The 17315-nt window shown below is 36.1% G+C and overlaps 2 protein-coding genes across 4 annotated transcripts in view; both read right to left on the bottom strand.

The window, feature by feature from the left end:
* LOC306869044 (vascular cell adhesion protein 1-like) overlaps nucleotides 1–17315 on the bottom strand; it is a 709597-nt gene that overhangs the window by 277715 nt on the left and 414567 nt on the right. The window lies entirely within an intron of this gene.
* The window catches only part of LOC306869043 (inactive rhomboid protein 1-like), a 56825-nt gene that overhangs the window by 8440 nt on the left and 31070 nt on the right, over nucleotides 1–17315 (bottom strand). Inside the window, exons 2-16 of one of the 3 annotated variants that reach the window (XM_079415612.1) lie at nucleotides 12667–12811; nucleotides 12443–12582; nucleotides 10912–11019; nucleotides 6892–7105; nucleotides 6608–6814; nucleotides 4314–4436; nucleotides 4069–4229; nucleotides 2986–3237; nucleotides 2788–2899; nucleotides 2610–2684; nucleotides 1591–1752; nucleotides 1398–1498; nucleotides 1243–1306; nucleotides 300–394; nucleotides 97–172 (exon numbers count right to left, since the gene is read on the bottom strand). In XM_079415612.1, coding sequence (XP_079271738.1) covers nucleotides 97–172; nucleotides 300–394; nucleotides 1243–1306; nucleotides 1398–1498; nucleotides 1591–1752; nucleotides 2610–2684; nucleotides 2788–2899; nucleotides 2986–3237; nucleotides 4069–4229; nucleotides 4314–4436; nucleotides 6608–6814; nucleotides 6892–7105; nucleotides 10912–11019; nucleotides 12443–12582; nucleotides 12667–12783 — 2007 coding nt within the window. In that variant the 5' untranslated portion in view covers nucleotides 12784–12811. Of the gene's footprint in view, nucleotides 1–96; nucleotides 173–299; nucleotides 395–1242; nucleotides 1307–1397; nucleotides 1499–1590; nucleotides 1753–2609; nucleotides 2685–2787; nucleotides 2900–2985; nucleotides 3238–4068; nucleotides 4230–4313; nucleotides 4437–6607; nucleotides 6815–6891; nucleotides 7106–10911; nucleotides 11020–12442; nucleotides 12812–17315 lie in introns of all 3 variants that reach the window. The other 2 variants (XM_079415614.1, XM_079415613.1) reach the window with 2 other exon arrangements.

The raw sequence follows: 17315 nt of genomic DNA, 5'->3' as shown, positions 1-17315 counted from the left end.
AAATTTTGGGTTGTACATCGCCATTTCATATGAAGTAATTATTAAATGTACTTCAGTATTTCTTATAGTATCACTTTGCTGGTTAAATCTTCTTACTTGGGAGCAGAGGGTTGCCTCCTCATGAAAGTATCCCTTCATGAAGTCACAGTACTCCCTTGACGTGATTTCACACCTGCAAAGCAACACACAAGACATCTTAAAAAACCCACATACTCACTAAGCAAAAACCCATGTCCACTAAACAAATGTGTAAGTGTTGATCATGCAGTGTGAGAGTCAGTAGTAGCAGATGTCCTCACCTCCCTTTAGTGCCGATGCAACAGGGCCGGCCGGTGATAGTACAGTCTATATGAGGCAGATTGGTGTGGTTGCCAGAATTATATTTGGTGCAGATCTGTAATACATTTGTTAGGACAATGTATAGCTAACCAACTCTTGCAACAAAGTACTTTGGCACTACCACATCTAATACTATTGTTCTTTCATGTGACCCTGGAGCACAAAACCAGTCTTAAATGGATAGTTCACCCAAAAATGAAAATTATGTCATCATTTACTCACCCTCAAGTAGCTCCAAACCTGTATGAATGTCTTTGTTCTGCTGAACACAAAGGAAGATATTCTGAAGAATGTGGGAAACAGAGCAGTTCTGGGGCATCATTGACTTCCATAGTATTTTTTTTTTCCTACTATGGAAGTCAGTGGTGCCCCAAAACAGCCTGGTTACAAACTTTCTTCAAAATATCTTCCTTTGTGTTCGACAGAACAAAGAAATTCATACAGGTTTGGAATTACTTGAGGGTGAGTAAATGATGACAGAATTTTCATTTTTGGGTGAACTATCCATTTATGTCGCTGGGGTATATTTGTAGCAATAGCCGACAATACATTGTATGGGTCAAAATTATTTATTTTTCTTTTATGCCAAAAATCATTAGGATATTAAATAAAGAATGTTCCATGAAGATATTGTAAATGTCCTACCGTAAATATATCAACATTTAATTTTTGATTAGTAATATGCATTGCTAAGAACTTCATTTGGACAACTTTAAAGGCGATTTTCTCAATATTTAGATTTTTTTGCACCCTCAGATTCCAGATTTTCAAATATTGTCCTATCCTAACAAACCATACATCAATGCAAAGCTTTTTTTATTCAGCTTTCAGATGATGCATAAATCTCAATTTAAAAAAATTGATTGGTTTTGTGGTCCAGGGTCTCTTTGCTACAATACTTACGGGCCATTTGGTGATGTCATCAGGCCACTCATGAGGAGCTACTGAGGCCGGCTCTATACACGTCCTGCCAAAAACAGTCACAATACAGTCTTGTGTTTGAAATGTCTCTGTGAAAATTGTCAGCTGAAGTATCGCGTGATGCCGTATTCCCTCACCTGGGGTCCTGATGACACACAGAGCCATACTCCCGGTTCTTCCCCTCCAGCTGAGGAGTGCTAGGATGCTGAGGCCACTTCACCCACACAGCCAAAGTGCTCTGAAGTAGAAAGAGGAAGACGTCAATGGCCTGACAGTTTCTCAGTCAGGCGATCAAACGTAATCTTGATGGTCTGCGGCTCCTGTACTTACAGAGCATTCCTCCTCTGAGGTCTGCAGACAGCCAGAGTGGTCGTTGCGCACGCAGCAAGCTGAATTTCGCTCCAGCTCTCGCTTTTTTTTTATCAGTTCATGTACCTGGTTATCCTGCCGCATACAAGGTGAGAATTTGGCTCCCAGATGAATTAAGGCTTCCTGATAAGAAGAGAACAATGACGATGACTTGTAGTTTGTTACCATTTTATATAGTGGTTCATTTTAAATGAATTCTGTAGGACAATGAAATGTTTCAACAAAATCAGAGTTTCACTTTTGAAAACTGAAGCCACATCCGAAAAGGCATTGAAATATACTGTATTTGATAAACAAATACAGAAAAATGAATATTGTGAAATATTATTACAATGTAAAATCGCTACTTTCCTGTGATGGTAAAGTTGAATTTTCAGCATCATTACTACAGTCTTAAATCTCACGAAATCAATATAATATGCTGATATTCTTATTATTATCAATGTTGAAAACACTTGTGTTGCTTAATATTTTTGTGGAAACCATGATAATTTTTTTTTAGGATTCTTTGATGAATAGCAAAAGAACAAAAAAGCAGCATTTATTTGAAACAGAAATCTTTTGTAACAATGTAAATGTCTTTTCTCTTACTTGTGATCATCAATTTAATGCATTCTTGATGAATAAAAGTATTAATTTCTTTAAAAAGAAATAAAGAAATAAATACAATTTAAAAAATCATGCAGACTTTTGGTAGTGTATAACAGAAAAAAGTGCATTTATGCAGACTTTTGATGCACATCATCAAAGTATTTAGAAAGTAACCACAAAAACATCATGTATCACAAACTTGAAAGTTCAGCAATCAACATGATGCATGATGTTTTTGACTGATCATCATGACAATGTTAAAGTTGAAGGTAGAGTGAGATGAAGGGTAGATTGTTGTGTCCAGTGTTTTTAGACAGGACTTCAGATTAGATATTTGTTAAGTTATAACTTCAGCTCCTGCACATTGACTTTAGAAAGTAATGACTCACCGAACTTGGTCCAATCCAGAAGTTCTCTTGCTGCACGAATTTGACGTTTTCATAGACGCCTTTATTTCTTAAGACCTTTGTGGGGGGAGAAACAAATGTGTTGACAAACACCAGATGGCCAGAAACAGGAATAGAGCGTCAAACATGCTGGACCTTTTGAAAATGTAGCAGCACTCACAGAATCGACGGTTTCATGCTGGGAGAAGCCCACTGGTGCAATGCCATAAATACACACTGCCAAAATTGTGATGAGTATGTGAACGAATATTATCCAATATGTAAAGAAAGGCCTGAAAAACAAAATAGAAACCACCTCATTTTATAAGCATCTCCAAAAGTCTAATAGAAGAGTTTGAACTGAACTCGGTTCTCATACCTGTGGTCATCCATGTCCTCGATCTGTTGTTTCACGTAGCTGTCGATGCGCTTGCGATATGCTCGATTGGTCAGCTTTCCTACCATGCCCAATCCGTACGGTCTTTTTTCTCTTGCGAAGAGCTTCTTGACTGGCATGGCTATCCGTTGGCCTCTTCGCTGACCGTTCACACTCACTACCTCCTGCCTCAGGCGGACTTTAGGGAGCGCCGGCGTTCCCTCTTTAACCTTCCGCCAGCCGCGCTCTAGAGGCCTGTTTGAAGAACAGGACAGTATTATAGAGCTTTTATTTAGTCATAAAACAATGTCTAAACCAGATTAATTCATATGTTTTAGTGCTGGGCAATGATTAATCGCGATTAATCACATCCAAAATAAAAGTTTTTGTGTACATAATATATGTGTGTGCACTGTGTATATTTATTATTATATATAAATATACACATACATGTATATATTTAAGAAAAATATGTTATGTTTATATATGAAATATATTCATATATGAAATATAAGAATATAAATATATAATTTGTAAATATTTAATTATATATACATAATATATATACACAGTACACACATATATTATAAAAACAAAAACTTTTATTTTGGATGCGATTAATTGCAATTAATCGTTGCCCAGCACTAATATTTTTTCTATTTTTAGATCTTATTATGTCAATAAATAGTCATCAAATAAGATGATTATTCTTCTATGAGCGATTAACTGCATCCTTAAAAAACATGCTTTTTCTATGCTTTCACTACTCTTACACTTTACAAATTTCTTTACGACTAAAATATTTGAAAAAATTCCTTTTAATATTATTTTAATAATATTCTTAATATATGAAACATTAATATTAATCTTATATTTTTTTCTATAAATAAAATAAAAATAAACATTTTTTAAAAATCATTTTGAATTAATATGAATTTTTTCTTTAATTAAATATCACACAAATAAAAAAAAAAAAAAAAAAGTATTTTAAACAGAAAGTATCTCTGTAGCTAATAATCATCTGCTACAAAATATGTTTTGACGTCGCAACACAATCATTATGGGAGGGAAAATAATGAATCTCACAGCATTAAGTGACTTCTCTCTAACTCGCTTTTGTCCAGCGCGCTGCCCGTTAGCTCCGACTCATCCAGCTGTTTGCTGTCCACGTCTTTCATGGTGGAGTCTGATGGAGATTCAAACACCTCATCGTGAAAAGTGGACATCTCCTCCTGCATCAGGACGTCCTGAGGCCAGACATACCATAAACACACATACTAGAAAAAGTCTACCAAAAGCAAATGCGTGTGTGATTTGCTCGTTTTGCTTACCCTGGCGAAGAACGATGTATCAAGTTCATCTGGAAAGTCCACAACATCTTCCTCAATAAAGCTGGCAGGTGTGAAGCTGCGCCTGTGAGCTCGTCTTAGTGTGCCCTCACGCAGCGAACGACCCTTTAAATACACATAAACAGACACTTTATCAGCATAGTTTACTAAGCAGTAGAAAAAGTACTTGCTTTAAATACCATAGACTATATACTAAGAATAAATCACAAAAATGTACATCAAAGATGATGAACAAAGAGACTGTGTTGTGAGACCTTTGACCTGTATATTCTGCTTCATATTACTGGTAATTTTTTAGATTGAGTGCACACATTTGATTTATCTGAAGTGTCCTCATGAACTCAAGCAACCTCAGATGACCCTTCGCTAAGCCCCACCTAACAAATGTTACTGAACAATCCTACTTAGCAGCTGTTCTAATTCGACATTATCAGACAAGCTTGTGCTCTGCTCCAATGTAGGTCTGTGGAGAATCTGCGCATTTGTTAAGAAATTATCCCAAAATACAGTAAAACTTTTTTGCTGTCACTTATAATGAACCAAGAAGCTGAGACAGGATGTAGGTAATTTTCCCCAAACCTTTATATAAATCTTGAAGGTTATGCTGTGAATTAAACAATTAAATGTGTTGACTATGTTTGAACATCAACATTTGCTTTGTTTTGAGTACCATTTCTGTTCATTAACATATTATCCACAGTTTAAAATAGTGGGGCTCATTAACTAACCAAAAATCTGTTCAAATCATTATTCATCAGACTTTAGTACTAAAATTTGTTCTAAATTTATGAAAAAAATCGAAACTGAAACCACACAAACACAATAATCACATACTCTGGATGGCTTTATAATTACATTTTATACATAAACATTTAATATTAAATATACTGTATTTCATCATATAAAGAGAAAGTGTAAGAAAAGCTGGGATAAACCTCAAGCTGTTAGGTTTCTCTGTATAATAACGCAGATGCGCCTATATGCTGTACACAGCTTACCAATGAGAGGTCGCTCCGTAATAAACAGGTCTGCATAAGTTGTGTTTGAACTGGTTTTGAGGATGGCACACTTGGCATTGCTTGATGATCTTGCTGTGTGTGTGCTCATGCAAGAATACACATTCAGAGAGTGCCATATGTTCACACAGAATAGAGTGACGAAGCACTGTAGAGACCCTTGTATGAAGATGTTTTGGATGTATTTTATGCAAATTACTAACATCAGTCACATAGCCACTTGTTTAGAAAACACCAAATTCATTACCATTAGATTGAGATTAATAACTAATTTCTGTGAGTAATTATGCGTTGCAAATTAGGCAGAAGTTTTTTAATTAGAAGTTCTCCTGTGTGTATACAGTAAATATGAATAATTCATGCAATTATTAGTGAATGACACCTATTGTTATAGCATAATTTAACATTTTTTATAAGCTAAAACAAGCTAAGCTAAAGCTCAAATTGACCGAAATCTTGAATTTATTCCTGTGGGATGTTTCAAAACATGTCTAACATGAGTTAGCAAAGAGTTAATAGACCCTTAATCAGGTTAGACGCCATACTGCATTTGACACAGATCAAAACGAGGCCGTTAAGAGTTTTACAATGTCACGCACGATCTTAGATCACATAATTTGCACAACTCACAACATTTAAAACTGTTTTAAGGAATTTTTGTCTACTAAAAGTATTTTTTTTGGGAAAGACGTTTTGTCAGATGAACAATCGGTATAACGTTAAACAACAGTACAATCCATTTAAGTCACTGTACTTCAGTCCCTCACAGTCTCGTTTTAGTTGGCGCTACCCTGCCTAAGGTCAATTATTATATCATTTTCAGTAAAAAAACAACATTACATCTCTCTGCATACAGTCATTTTTTGTTTTTTTTATTAAAGTGTAACTACGTTATCGTCCGGCTTTTTATATATAAAGTTGGACATAGCCTACTCACGCAGAGTGATACACACTATATAGCAAATCTCAACTGTTTGATTGCTTGTATCATCACAAAATGTAAACTATATTATCTTCCATCTCTGATCTGCTAAATGTGACTAAGAAGGCATTTAGATATAAGATGTTATAGACATCAACATCGTGATCTTTTTAAAGCTCATCTGAAACAAGTGTGTGTTGTGAAAAGTGCTATACAAATGACTTGACCTTTGGCCCAAACCAGACCAAAAACTAGTCTGTTATTTCCAGAAAAGTTCCAAATGTACAAAGTCACCTGAAACAAAAGGTCTCATATCAGTCACATCTGATGATGCTCACCTTGACCAGAGCTGCTGCTGCTCTGAAGCTCATCTTGGCCACAGACTCGCGCTTGCGTCTGCGTGGGATGCGGTTCAGGCCTGAGCGAGAGCTATTGAAGGAGCATAGGGACGCCGCGCCGGGGGTGATGGGAGTTTGAGGCACACTGTAGCCATCTACCTCCTCCACCATGCGAAACGCACGTCCTCGTGCCAATGGGTCCACAATCTGAACCAGGAGAGCATCGTTAAAAACAGAAAAACAGAAAACAAACTGTTACTCAGTGGTAGCTTCTGCTACTGTACCTTCTGCATGCCATGCTGAGATGAGGGCACGTATAGAGGCGGAGGGGTTTCTGTGCTGGTCAGGGAGATGTTGTCCTGGCTGGGCAGCTCCATCTCACGGATCACCTGAGGTTTCAGCTTGCCGTAGCGCAGGCTGCAGTGGCGCAGGCTCTTCCTCTGCCATTTCTGCGTGGCGTCGCCGTCCTTACTGACCCCGAACCAGTCCGCCGTGCCCCTGAGACACACAACCCTTGTTCAGCTTGAGCTCGCCCATCCACAGATCACATGCGATCCCTGACTCTCTTGTGTTTCCCTGCAGCTGTGCGCTATAGCAAGTTCTTGCACAATATCTGGACACCGCAATGGTAGTTTCCACAAATGTGTGTCACACTGTCTCCTCCCGATTGTGTACAAATGAGATCAAGGAAATTTGGGTGAGGTAACTCTAACAAAATTCTAAGGAAATAGAGATGGGTCATGCCCAGGCATGCTTCAGAGTAAAGTCCTGTCACAAAAATGAAATCAAGCACACATAAACGCTGAGGAACATTAGGCTGGTGCCTGACCCGTCTGCACAGCTGCTTGGCTGTGTCATTAAAAAAAAAAGAAAAAAAAAAAGAGAAAAACTAGGGAAACATCTGCTTCATAATGTCAAACGGCTGACATGTTTTTAAGTTCAACTATGACTTGTGTTTCAGTCAAACTGATAAATCAATATAAACCAGTATAAAATAAAAACACAAAGTTCAGCTGTCCAGCAAACTGCAGCCTCACCCACAAAAATAATCATATTTTATGAAATAACTATACTCTGGGGTGGTCAAAAATTAAAAAAATGCACCATGGTAACTGTAGTTTCTGCCAAAATATCATAGTTACTAGAGTTCTTATTACTGTCATGAATCCACGAATAGATTTTGAGATTTTCTGAAGAACAAGAGTGGTTTTGAAATACAGAATGAATCACCTGCTAAAACATTTTGCCATACCTGCCAGTAGGCAGTAACTTTATAAAATATACTGGCCATAAATCATTTTTATCAACCATGAAACTGTATGTGCATTAGCTCATTAAAGAAAAGGCAGAATAAATTAAGGAAACACACCTAATTGCAACTATTATTAATATTCTTAATAATGATATTATTATTATTATATTTTATTTATTTTCAATATCATTACTGCTATTAATTCTTTGATCAAATAATAAAAAAAAAATATCAATATAGAAATTATCACTATACTGGTTTGAAGTAACAATAGGCTAATTGATAATTAATTGTTAATAATTAATATGGTAGCACATTCAGTGTCAGAATCTTTCTGTCATTTTGTTTTATTTCTTGTTTCATGACAGTGAGACCATTTTTTTAATTAATAAATAACCATGATGTCTTAGCAGAAACTATGGTCCTTTTTTTTTGTAAGTGGTATATTTGGAAATTGTGAAATCCTGGAAGTTATACATTTACAAATTATATTTTAGATCAACAATATACTCTTCAAGACTGGCCTATGCATATACGATGTATATGATGTAAATAATACATATATGTATTTCCCTCCATTTGTATGTTACCCTGGACCACAAAATCAGTTGAATAAGTCGCAAGGTTATATTTGTAGCAATAGCCAACATTGTATGGGTCAAAATTATCGATTTTTCTTTTATGTCAAAAATCCTTAGGATATTAAGTAAAAATCATGTTCCATGAAGATATTTTGTAAATTTCCTACCATAAATACAATAGATCAAAACTTATTTTTTGATTAGTAATATGTATTGCTAAGAACTTCATTTTGACAACTTTAAAAGCGATTTTCTCAATATTTAGATTTTTTGCACCCTCAGATTCCAGATTTTCAAATAGTTGTATCTCAGCCAAATATTGTCCGATCCTAAAAAACAATACATCAAACAAGCTTATTTATCCAGCTTTCAGATGATGTATGTATCTCAATTTTTAAAAATGGATCATTATGTCTTGTTTTGTGGTCCAGGGTCACATTTGTGATTATAACATATTAATAAATACTATCATGGTATATAAATAAAATTCAAATAACATTCTTTTGTATCCATTGTTGTTGTTCACTATGAACTGCTTTGGGCGTCTATAAATAGGAAACTGTTCACTAGAACACCTGGATCAGCATCACACAGAGAGCAATCTACTCTCATCTTTCTGACTCACAGGGGATGGCAACAAACATGACTCAAATTGTGGCTTATTCTGTTTCATCTGAAAGAAAACAAATAAAGCCTGCCAGTCTGGGCACAGTGTCAAACCGCACAAGAAAACTGAAGATGAATGTGCCGTGGGCTCATATAGCAGTATGAAGAATTGGAATCTTTTCTGTGATAAGCTCAATTCAGTTTTGAAGAATGGCAACAATGAGCCGTGTTGAAATCATAACGGTCAGAGACAGTGAAAGCACGTCGTGATAAGAATCCTTATTTGTCCCTAACAAAAGACTGAAGACTAAAGGCATGAAAGGCATGACAACTGCTGAGAATCACAACTATGTGAAAACAAAACAACCCACAAACATTCAGTGACAAAGTCATTCCCAATCTAACATGCACTGAGGGAGAACAATACCAATAGTGGTGTGGTGAAGCGAGTAAAGTTTTTGACAGAAAGACTGTAGACTCAAACCCCACAATGGGTGACCTCTGGCGGTTTCTGGCTGGAGGTCTGTGAGGCATTAAATCAGAAAGTGACCAGTAAACAAGGCTGTACTGTATGTGCCAACACTGCTGTCTCTTTTAACTAATGCTTACTGTAGCTCTGACTCATACATGAAGGAACATGTGTGCTTACAATTGCTTTCAAATTATTATAGTCATACTATATTTTCTTTAATTACAAGCCTAAACCCAGTGAACCCAGTTGTGTCAGGGTTCCCAATGTAGCATATTGCTAAGCTAACAAACTGATACTTAAGCAGTAAAAATACACAGCATACGCATTTCTTAAACTACAGTTCAGAATTTAGGGGTCAATTTTTCTTTCTATTTTTTTTTTAAAGAAGAGGTGAAATATCATTACAGTTTTAAATAATATTTTTTTTATTTCATGATATTTTAAAATGTAATTGAATCCTGTGAAAACAAAACTGAATTTTCAGCATCATTACGTCAGTCTTCAGTGTCACATGATCCTCCAGAAATCATTCTAATGTGCTGATTTTCTGTTGAAAACAGTTGTGCTGCTTTATACTTTTGTGGAAACCGTGATTGTTTTTTAGGATTATATAATGAATGGAAAGTTCAAAACGACAGCATTTATTTGAAATGCAAATATTTTGTAACATTATACATGTCCTAAATGTCTTTTGGTCAATTTAAATGCATCCTTGTGCAATAAAGGTATCAATTAAAAAAATAAATATACATAGTGTACATAAAATATATATTGCCTAAACTGTTTATTTTTAAATTTGAAATCAAACACATTTCCACAATTTTTTTCATGACTTTTGTAAATACAGAATAAGAGTGTTTTAAAAAGATTTTGCAGATTGGACTACATTCACAAACAGCTTTTTCATAACTAGGAAAATAAATATCCACTATAGAAATTTCCATTACTTTCCCTCAAATTCTTAAGATTATAATAATTTCTATGATTTTTTTTTTTTTTTTTTAGGTCTGACAATAACAATTTTAAAATGTAATTATCAATATTATATTATGACATCACAATACTGCTCAGCAAAAAATTATACAAAAGCTGTCACTGGGGCTGTACCTTATTACCCCCAAATGGTGCATATTAGTACTATAATGCTAGACATTACTACCTAAAGTGTATTAGTAGCTAAATATCATATAGGATTAGTTAGTGACAGCTTGTGTGCCTTGTTTTCCTGTATATATTGTAAAAGGATGGTCATTTAAATGGGAACAACTACTATTACAACTGTAACACCGAAGCTGACTGAGTGAGAGATGGTACAGTGCCACGTGAACAGGTTCCCTTGTGTGTGTGTTGTGTGTGAGAGCTCCCTCGCCAGGCCTCCTGCGCTTCGCTGTACCTGAGCAGGGTTCTGGAGAGGGACTGATGCCGTCTGAAATCGCGCCGCCCTGCACGGTGACCCTTAATGGGCACAGTGTTAATCCTCTCAAAGTGCACCCTCCTGCTGCTGTGGATGGCCCGAGAGAACAAGGAGTGGGAGCAGAGGAAGAACAGGACGAAGACAAGATGCAGAAGAGAAAAAGATAAAAAGAAAAGAGTGAAGGAGAAGAACTGGAAAACAGATCAACAAGAGCCAGAGAGCAAGATTAGCAAGATGAGCAGAAGCAGAGTATTCCAGCAGGAGGGTTATTATCAGTGAACTAGTGTGCAAGAGTTAATGAGAAGCATATGAGTGAAAGACATGTGCTAGTCACACATACACACCCGGATGCATAGAAACAAAGCAAGGCTGAAAATATAAACAGACACATAGACACTAGGTCTTTTCAGATTCGGTTTATCAGCCATGAAATGAGGAATTTCAAACCCTCCGGCACAGGAATCACATGCACATTCCTATTACATCTCAACTCAAAACAATCTCAGCAAACAAATCATATAAAAGCCTGGCAACATTGGCTTGCAACCAGAAAGGTGCTACAGTGTTGACTACAGAATCACACACGATTCACAGATGTAAGATCAAGAACAAAGAATGCAGGATCATGGGCTACCTACAACAAGATTAAAACGCTATGAAATGAATGCTGGTTCAGTCATTTAGCTTTGTTCCAAAATGTAGTGAGCTGCATTCTAAAGAATTGGTTACATTCACTGGGAATTTCAATAGGAATACATGCAATTGGGAATTTCACACACATATTTGGTAATGCGTGCTGAGTTGAGTAACAAAAAGCTGTTTGGTTTGTTTGAGCTGTACTTCATAGTTCTTTATATTTATTATAGATAACAGACCTTTTTTGCTTGTGAAATTTCACCAAAATTTTGCTAATATATCTTAAAGGGATAGTTCACCCAAAAATGAAAATGCTGTCATTAATTACTCACACTCATGTCGTTCCAAACCCGTAAGACATTTGTTCATCTTCAGAACACAAATTAAGATATTTTTGATGAAATCCGAGAGCTTTCTGACCATGCATTAATTTTTGGGTGAACAATCCCTTTAAGGTAGAATCCTAACTGACATTGAAACCATGGTGAATTTTCATAAGAGTTGTCACTCTAAAAGCATAAACATAATAGCAGGCAAATATTTGGTAAAACAAATAGTTTTTTACAGACATTTTGTGAAAGTTAATTAAATTAATGATATATTAACAAATATTATGACATTTTTCTCACTTCATCCAGCATTTAGTGAGGTTGTCTCATTGCATTATGTGATTGACTACTTAAAGGACACATGCAATGCAGCCAAAACAAGCTATCGTGTACTACCGTTTGGACCAGTCTTGCTTTAAAATCTCTATTGAGACAGCTTACTAGGTTTTGGAACAGAGTTTGACCTTTGGTAAAGACATGAATCTCAGAACAATGGGTTTGTAAGAGCAGATGTGAGTAACAGCCACATGTAATGCCTCTCCTACCTCTTGATGGTTTGTGTGATTGAAGACTGACGCTGGAAAGCAGCTCGCCGGGGGTCAAAGAGGTCACGTGGAGGAGAGGGGAGATGAGAGGTTTCCACAGGCATACTGACGCTGCGATGGAAACCATGCCTCTTCACGGGCTGCAAAAGAGAGACATGATAGAGAGGATTGGAAACCAGAGCTACACTATGCACTTCAGACGAGGCAGACAATGGCGCTCGTACCTGAACAAAAGCTAGAGCTTCGTCCACGGACACCTGAGCGGTGGGAATGTCCAGTTTTAGCCATGGCGGCTTCTTGCGCTGCAGGCTGCTGGTGCTGTCGCGTCTGGGTTCAGCCATGCTGCCTGGCTCTCCCTAGACCTGCCAGCTTCAGAGAGAGAGAAAATGAGATGAATTCTCAAAAGAACTGCACAGTGTGCCAGTAAATCACAAATTCAAACAGTTACTCTTCAAAGTTAAGGCTTTGTTGTGCTGATAAGGTTCATGACTAATGTAGGGAATGGGACACTAGCGCATTGCTCACTGCATACTGCACAGTATATGCTGTATACTGCCTCAGGGCTCAACAATAAGGATTTTTTTTTTTCTGATAGATTTTTCTTGCCAATATTGTCATGAGCTCCACACAACAACAAAAGCTACTTTTAGTAACACGTTTCTATACATGTCACATAAAAAGTACATTTAATATTTCAATAACACCAAGCTTGCTTAAAAGGAACTTGTTTTTAAATATTATATTTAGATTTAAAATGATTGTAATTATTTATAATATACACTATACACTTTTTTCTTTGAAAAAAGTATATTATGCTGCAATTATTTAATATAAAAAGAAATATTTACTTTTATAATTATTTTTAAATTGTTGTGCTGTGAAAGTGTGGAGGTGTTTTATTATTATTATTTTTTTGATAAAGAGAAAGTTTGAGGAACAATATTTATTTGAAATCTGAAGCATTATTCATTTATTTGAAATGCATCCTTGCTGAATAAAAGTATTGATTTCAATAATAAAAAAAATCTTTTTAACTCCAATGACAGTCATAAATTTATAAACTCACTTTTGCATACAAACATGTTTGTTCAGTAGAAATGCAGTACACTTACTGCAGCATACTATGCACAATATATTATGCCATTCTGAACATACCTTATGTCTAATTCAACATACTTGCTAAGCCACAAGATGGCAGTCCAAAATCACCACAAGATGTTTGAGAGCGACAAATACCAGTAAACCTTCCTGCCGCTGAGGAGGAAACCATAAAAAGTAAATAAATAACCGTTTTCTCATATGTTTGCATTCACTCAACATTCTCAGATCCACTTAACTGACTAATAAACATTTGTACTGTGGGGGTGGAAAAGTTTATTGTCAATAGATTAAGCCTAAGCCACTGGCTTTACACTACCTTCTCATTAAAAGTGCTGCTTTGTGGCGAAGCAGGAATTTTGTGAGAGGCCATATTTAGTGTGTCTTCCTGCTGCATATTCCCACACAGCCTGAGCAGAGTGTTTTCCAGATCACTGCAGCATGTAACCAGCAGTTGAAGAGCACTAAACCGACACTCTTCCTGCTTTCTTCCATTCACTGAATACTGCTTGTCAAGATGTCAGTTCAGTGCAGCCCGCATGTCTACAGAATAGAGATCTGCTATCAACCTGAGACTGCGTTTCAGGTCAGGTCTTCATGCAATCAGTTTTTAATATCAAATTCAGGTTTGTTATTGAAGAAAAACTAGTTTTTGTCTCATTTAAGTGATCTGGTTTGGGCTTTATCTTAGTGCCTGAGCATTTCTATACAGTTCAGTTGATGTTGAAGTTACTTTGAATAAAAGCATCTGCCTAATGTGTAAATGTAAAGTGAAACATATAATTTAATATGACTTAAGATATTATTTATTGTTTAAAATTGTATTTAAAATATTAACAGTTTAATATTTATAAATGATGCAGAGAATGACTCCCGATTGTTAAAAAAAAATCAAATTAAGCAAATATTAAGCAAAAATGAAAACAGCAGTGTTTTCTACAGAATTCTGCCAAATTTGCAGAAACTCTTTTACGTGTTCTTAACTACATACTAAACAAAACAAAAATAGTATTATAATAAGTATCTTTAACTACACATTGTCACATACAGTAAACATCTAGTCATCAGTGAGTCAGATGTTAAATCAATAACTGCCCTAATGGACTTAACAAGTAATTCATGAGTAAGACTGACTCATACAATAACTTGTCAGTTTGTGGGTCTTTTTGAATGAGTAATAACTCATAAGAGTCGATTATACAGTACATGACTAAAATGGTCCATCTGTTTTTTTGCTTTCACATGCAGCCAGCGAAGAGAAAACAATAGAAAGATGAGTTTATTGTCTTTGCATTATTTCACATATCTCATCACATTCAATTCAGACTTCAAACTCATAAATCAGATGAAAATTTCATTTCTTTTGCTTTGGTGCAGTTGATTCAGCAGAGGCGCACTTACAAACACTCAATATTCTTCTGCAACCCATTTTTCATTTAAAAAGCCCTTGCTCTGTCTAGGGAGTGACATGGAGGCAGTCATTCTGGGATATATATTCACCCCTCGGGAAGGCCTCCAGATCTGTTCTTGGTTACTCTTAACAAAACAGATTTAACACAGCACACCACTCTTTTAAGCTCCCATGATGGAGTGATGATGGAAGCTACTGTGAAAAATATATATAACAGAAACACAGAAGTTCATAAATCTTGAATCTAGCAGAACCTGAGTGAAAGTTTAAACTTTAAACTCATCAAAATAGTTACTTATCAGCAGCACCAGACAAAAAGAAGCCCAGCGTCTGCAGTTCATGGTGAAAAGTTAAGCACTCTCCTTGTCCATGAGAAAGTTCCTGCCCTCTGAAGAGGAAGGTGGACTGATATCATCACTGGCCTTTCAGTATGTGTGCCGTGTGATGACTGTGAGATTACAGGGCAGACAGGAGCAAAGCCCCAGCTTTGAGGACACCCCTGTTGGGCCATGCCAATGGTTTTCCACCACAGGTGAGGGCTGGGCAGTATAGGTCAAAATTTAATCAGTCTCAAAATTTTGTGTCAACAAAAAATGAATGGAACAGTTTGCATAAATCGTTTTGAGTTATGAGCACTAATGAAATTATGTTCAACCAACAACCAATTAAGTTCCCGTAATACAAACAAAACCTCGTTTTCATCCGCTGGAATGCCGCTCTCTCATGAACGTGCATAAACAACAGTTAACAGAAACTGAAATGACAGATTATGAAGTTTTAAATATGGATATTTTCTTAAACAAAAGTATTGATTCGCTTCAGAAGGCCTTTATTCACCCCCCGGAGTCGTGTGGAGCACTTTTTATGATGGATGGATGAATTTTTTTGGGCTTCAAAATCTCGACCCCCATTCATTGCCATTATAAAGCTTGGAAGAGCCAGGACATTTTTTAATATAACTCAGATTGTATTCATCTGAAAGAAGAAAGTCATATACACCTAGGATAGCTTGAGAGTGAGCTCATCATGGGGGAATTATATGTAATTATGTAGTATGTATTAATTAGTATGTATTATATGTAAGTGAATGAAAAAATTGTGATAAAGTAGTATTGATATTAATAAATGTTATTTTATTTTATTGCTTTATATATTTTATTTTATTTTAAACACCAACACATTAAAGCACTGTAAAATGCCACACATACTTTCGTAATTCACAATTATAATGTAGATGCAAATTAATATCTGTTTTGAATTTACTCAAAAACTGTAAAAAGTGATTTTTCAAGATAATTGGAGTATACATTACAAGAAAATACTATTTCATTCTACTTCAAAATTTCTTGTTTAAAATCAATGTTACTTGCCATTCCTTTGTAATTATTTACCAGCAATTTCTGAGTAAAAACTTTTACCACCAATTTTTTTGTTCAGTGTAGCTGAAAGAAAACTTGCCAAGCATAGTATATAAATTCGCAACAAATTTCTTTCATATTTTCTTCCGTATTGTAATGAACATATATCTGAGGGCAATGACTTATGGATGGTTTTGGTAGTATCCACTGGTTGTTGATTGGATTTTTGGATGTGGACACTGCAGTTAATAATGGAGGCGCATCTGAATGACAGTTGTGAACGAATCATTCATAAAAACATCAATAAAATGCATTTAGAGAATAGATGGTACATTTTAATTTCATGCCAACTTAAAAAAAACTGAACTGTCATATTAAAAACTGCATTAAGATCATTGCAATATATTTTTAAAATTAAACAAATAAAAAATAATCGCACATATTCCAAAAATGATTTGCTATATATTGACCTTACCACAGAAAGGAGCCACCTGTCAGAGTCAATATCCGAACAGACCCATTCCAGAAATCGAATCCTGACATTCAAGCATGTCAGAACCCAAATGAGCTAATTCTGAAAGGCAGCGATTATGTTTGACACAGGAGTCAGAAATGAGAAGACGCAGTTGTGCTGTGTGATAGACTGCTGGAGAGGCCTGAGGGGACACACATGAAAGCTTCCCATCAGCCCTTGAGTTGGAACAGACCACCGTGACTGCTTAATGTCTGTATCAGTATCCACCATCATCTCATTAATCTGGCCACTAAATCACACGACAGGCTGATTACTGACTGCATGAGAGGCATCAGCCCTGGGTCTGCACACTGCATTGTGGGATTGCGGTAATTATCTTCTACACCCCTGTCATTTGACTCCAACCCCTGCAGCAGTGCTTCCTGAGAAGCTAATATGTAGCATGTGCCACAGCCTGGGTTTATGTTGCAGATGCCTAAGGTTAGTTTGAAAGAGCACTGATGTTACATCCTCAGCAATTAATTCCTTTCA

The sequence above is a fragment of the Barbus barbus genome (assembly GCF_936440315.1).
Source record: "Barbus barbus genome assembly, chromosome: 4".
In the NCBI taxonomy this organism is placed as follows: domain Eukaryota; kingdom Metazoa; phylum Chordata; class Actinopteri; order Cypriniformes; family Cyprinidae; genus Barbus; species Barbus barbus.
This window is presented reverse-complemented; position numbering and strand designations above follow the sequence as displayed.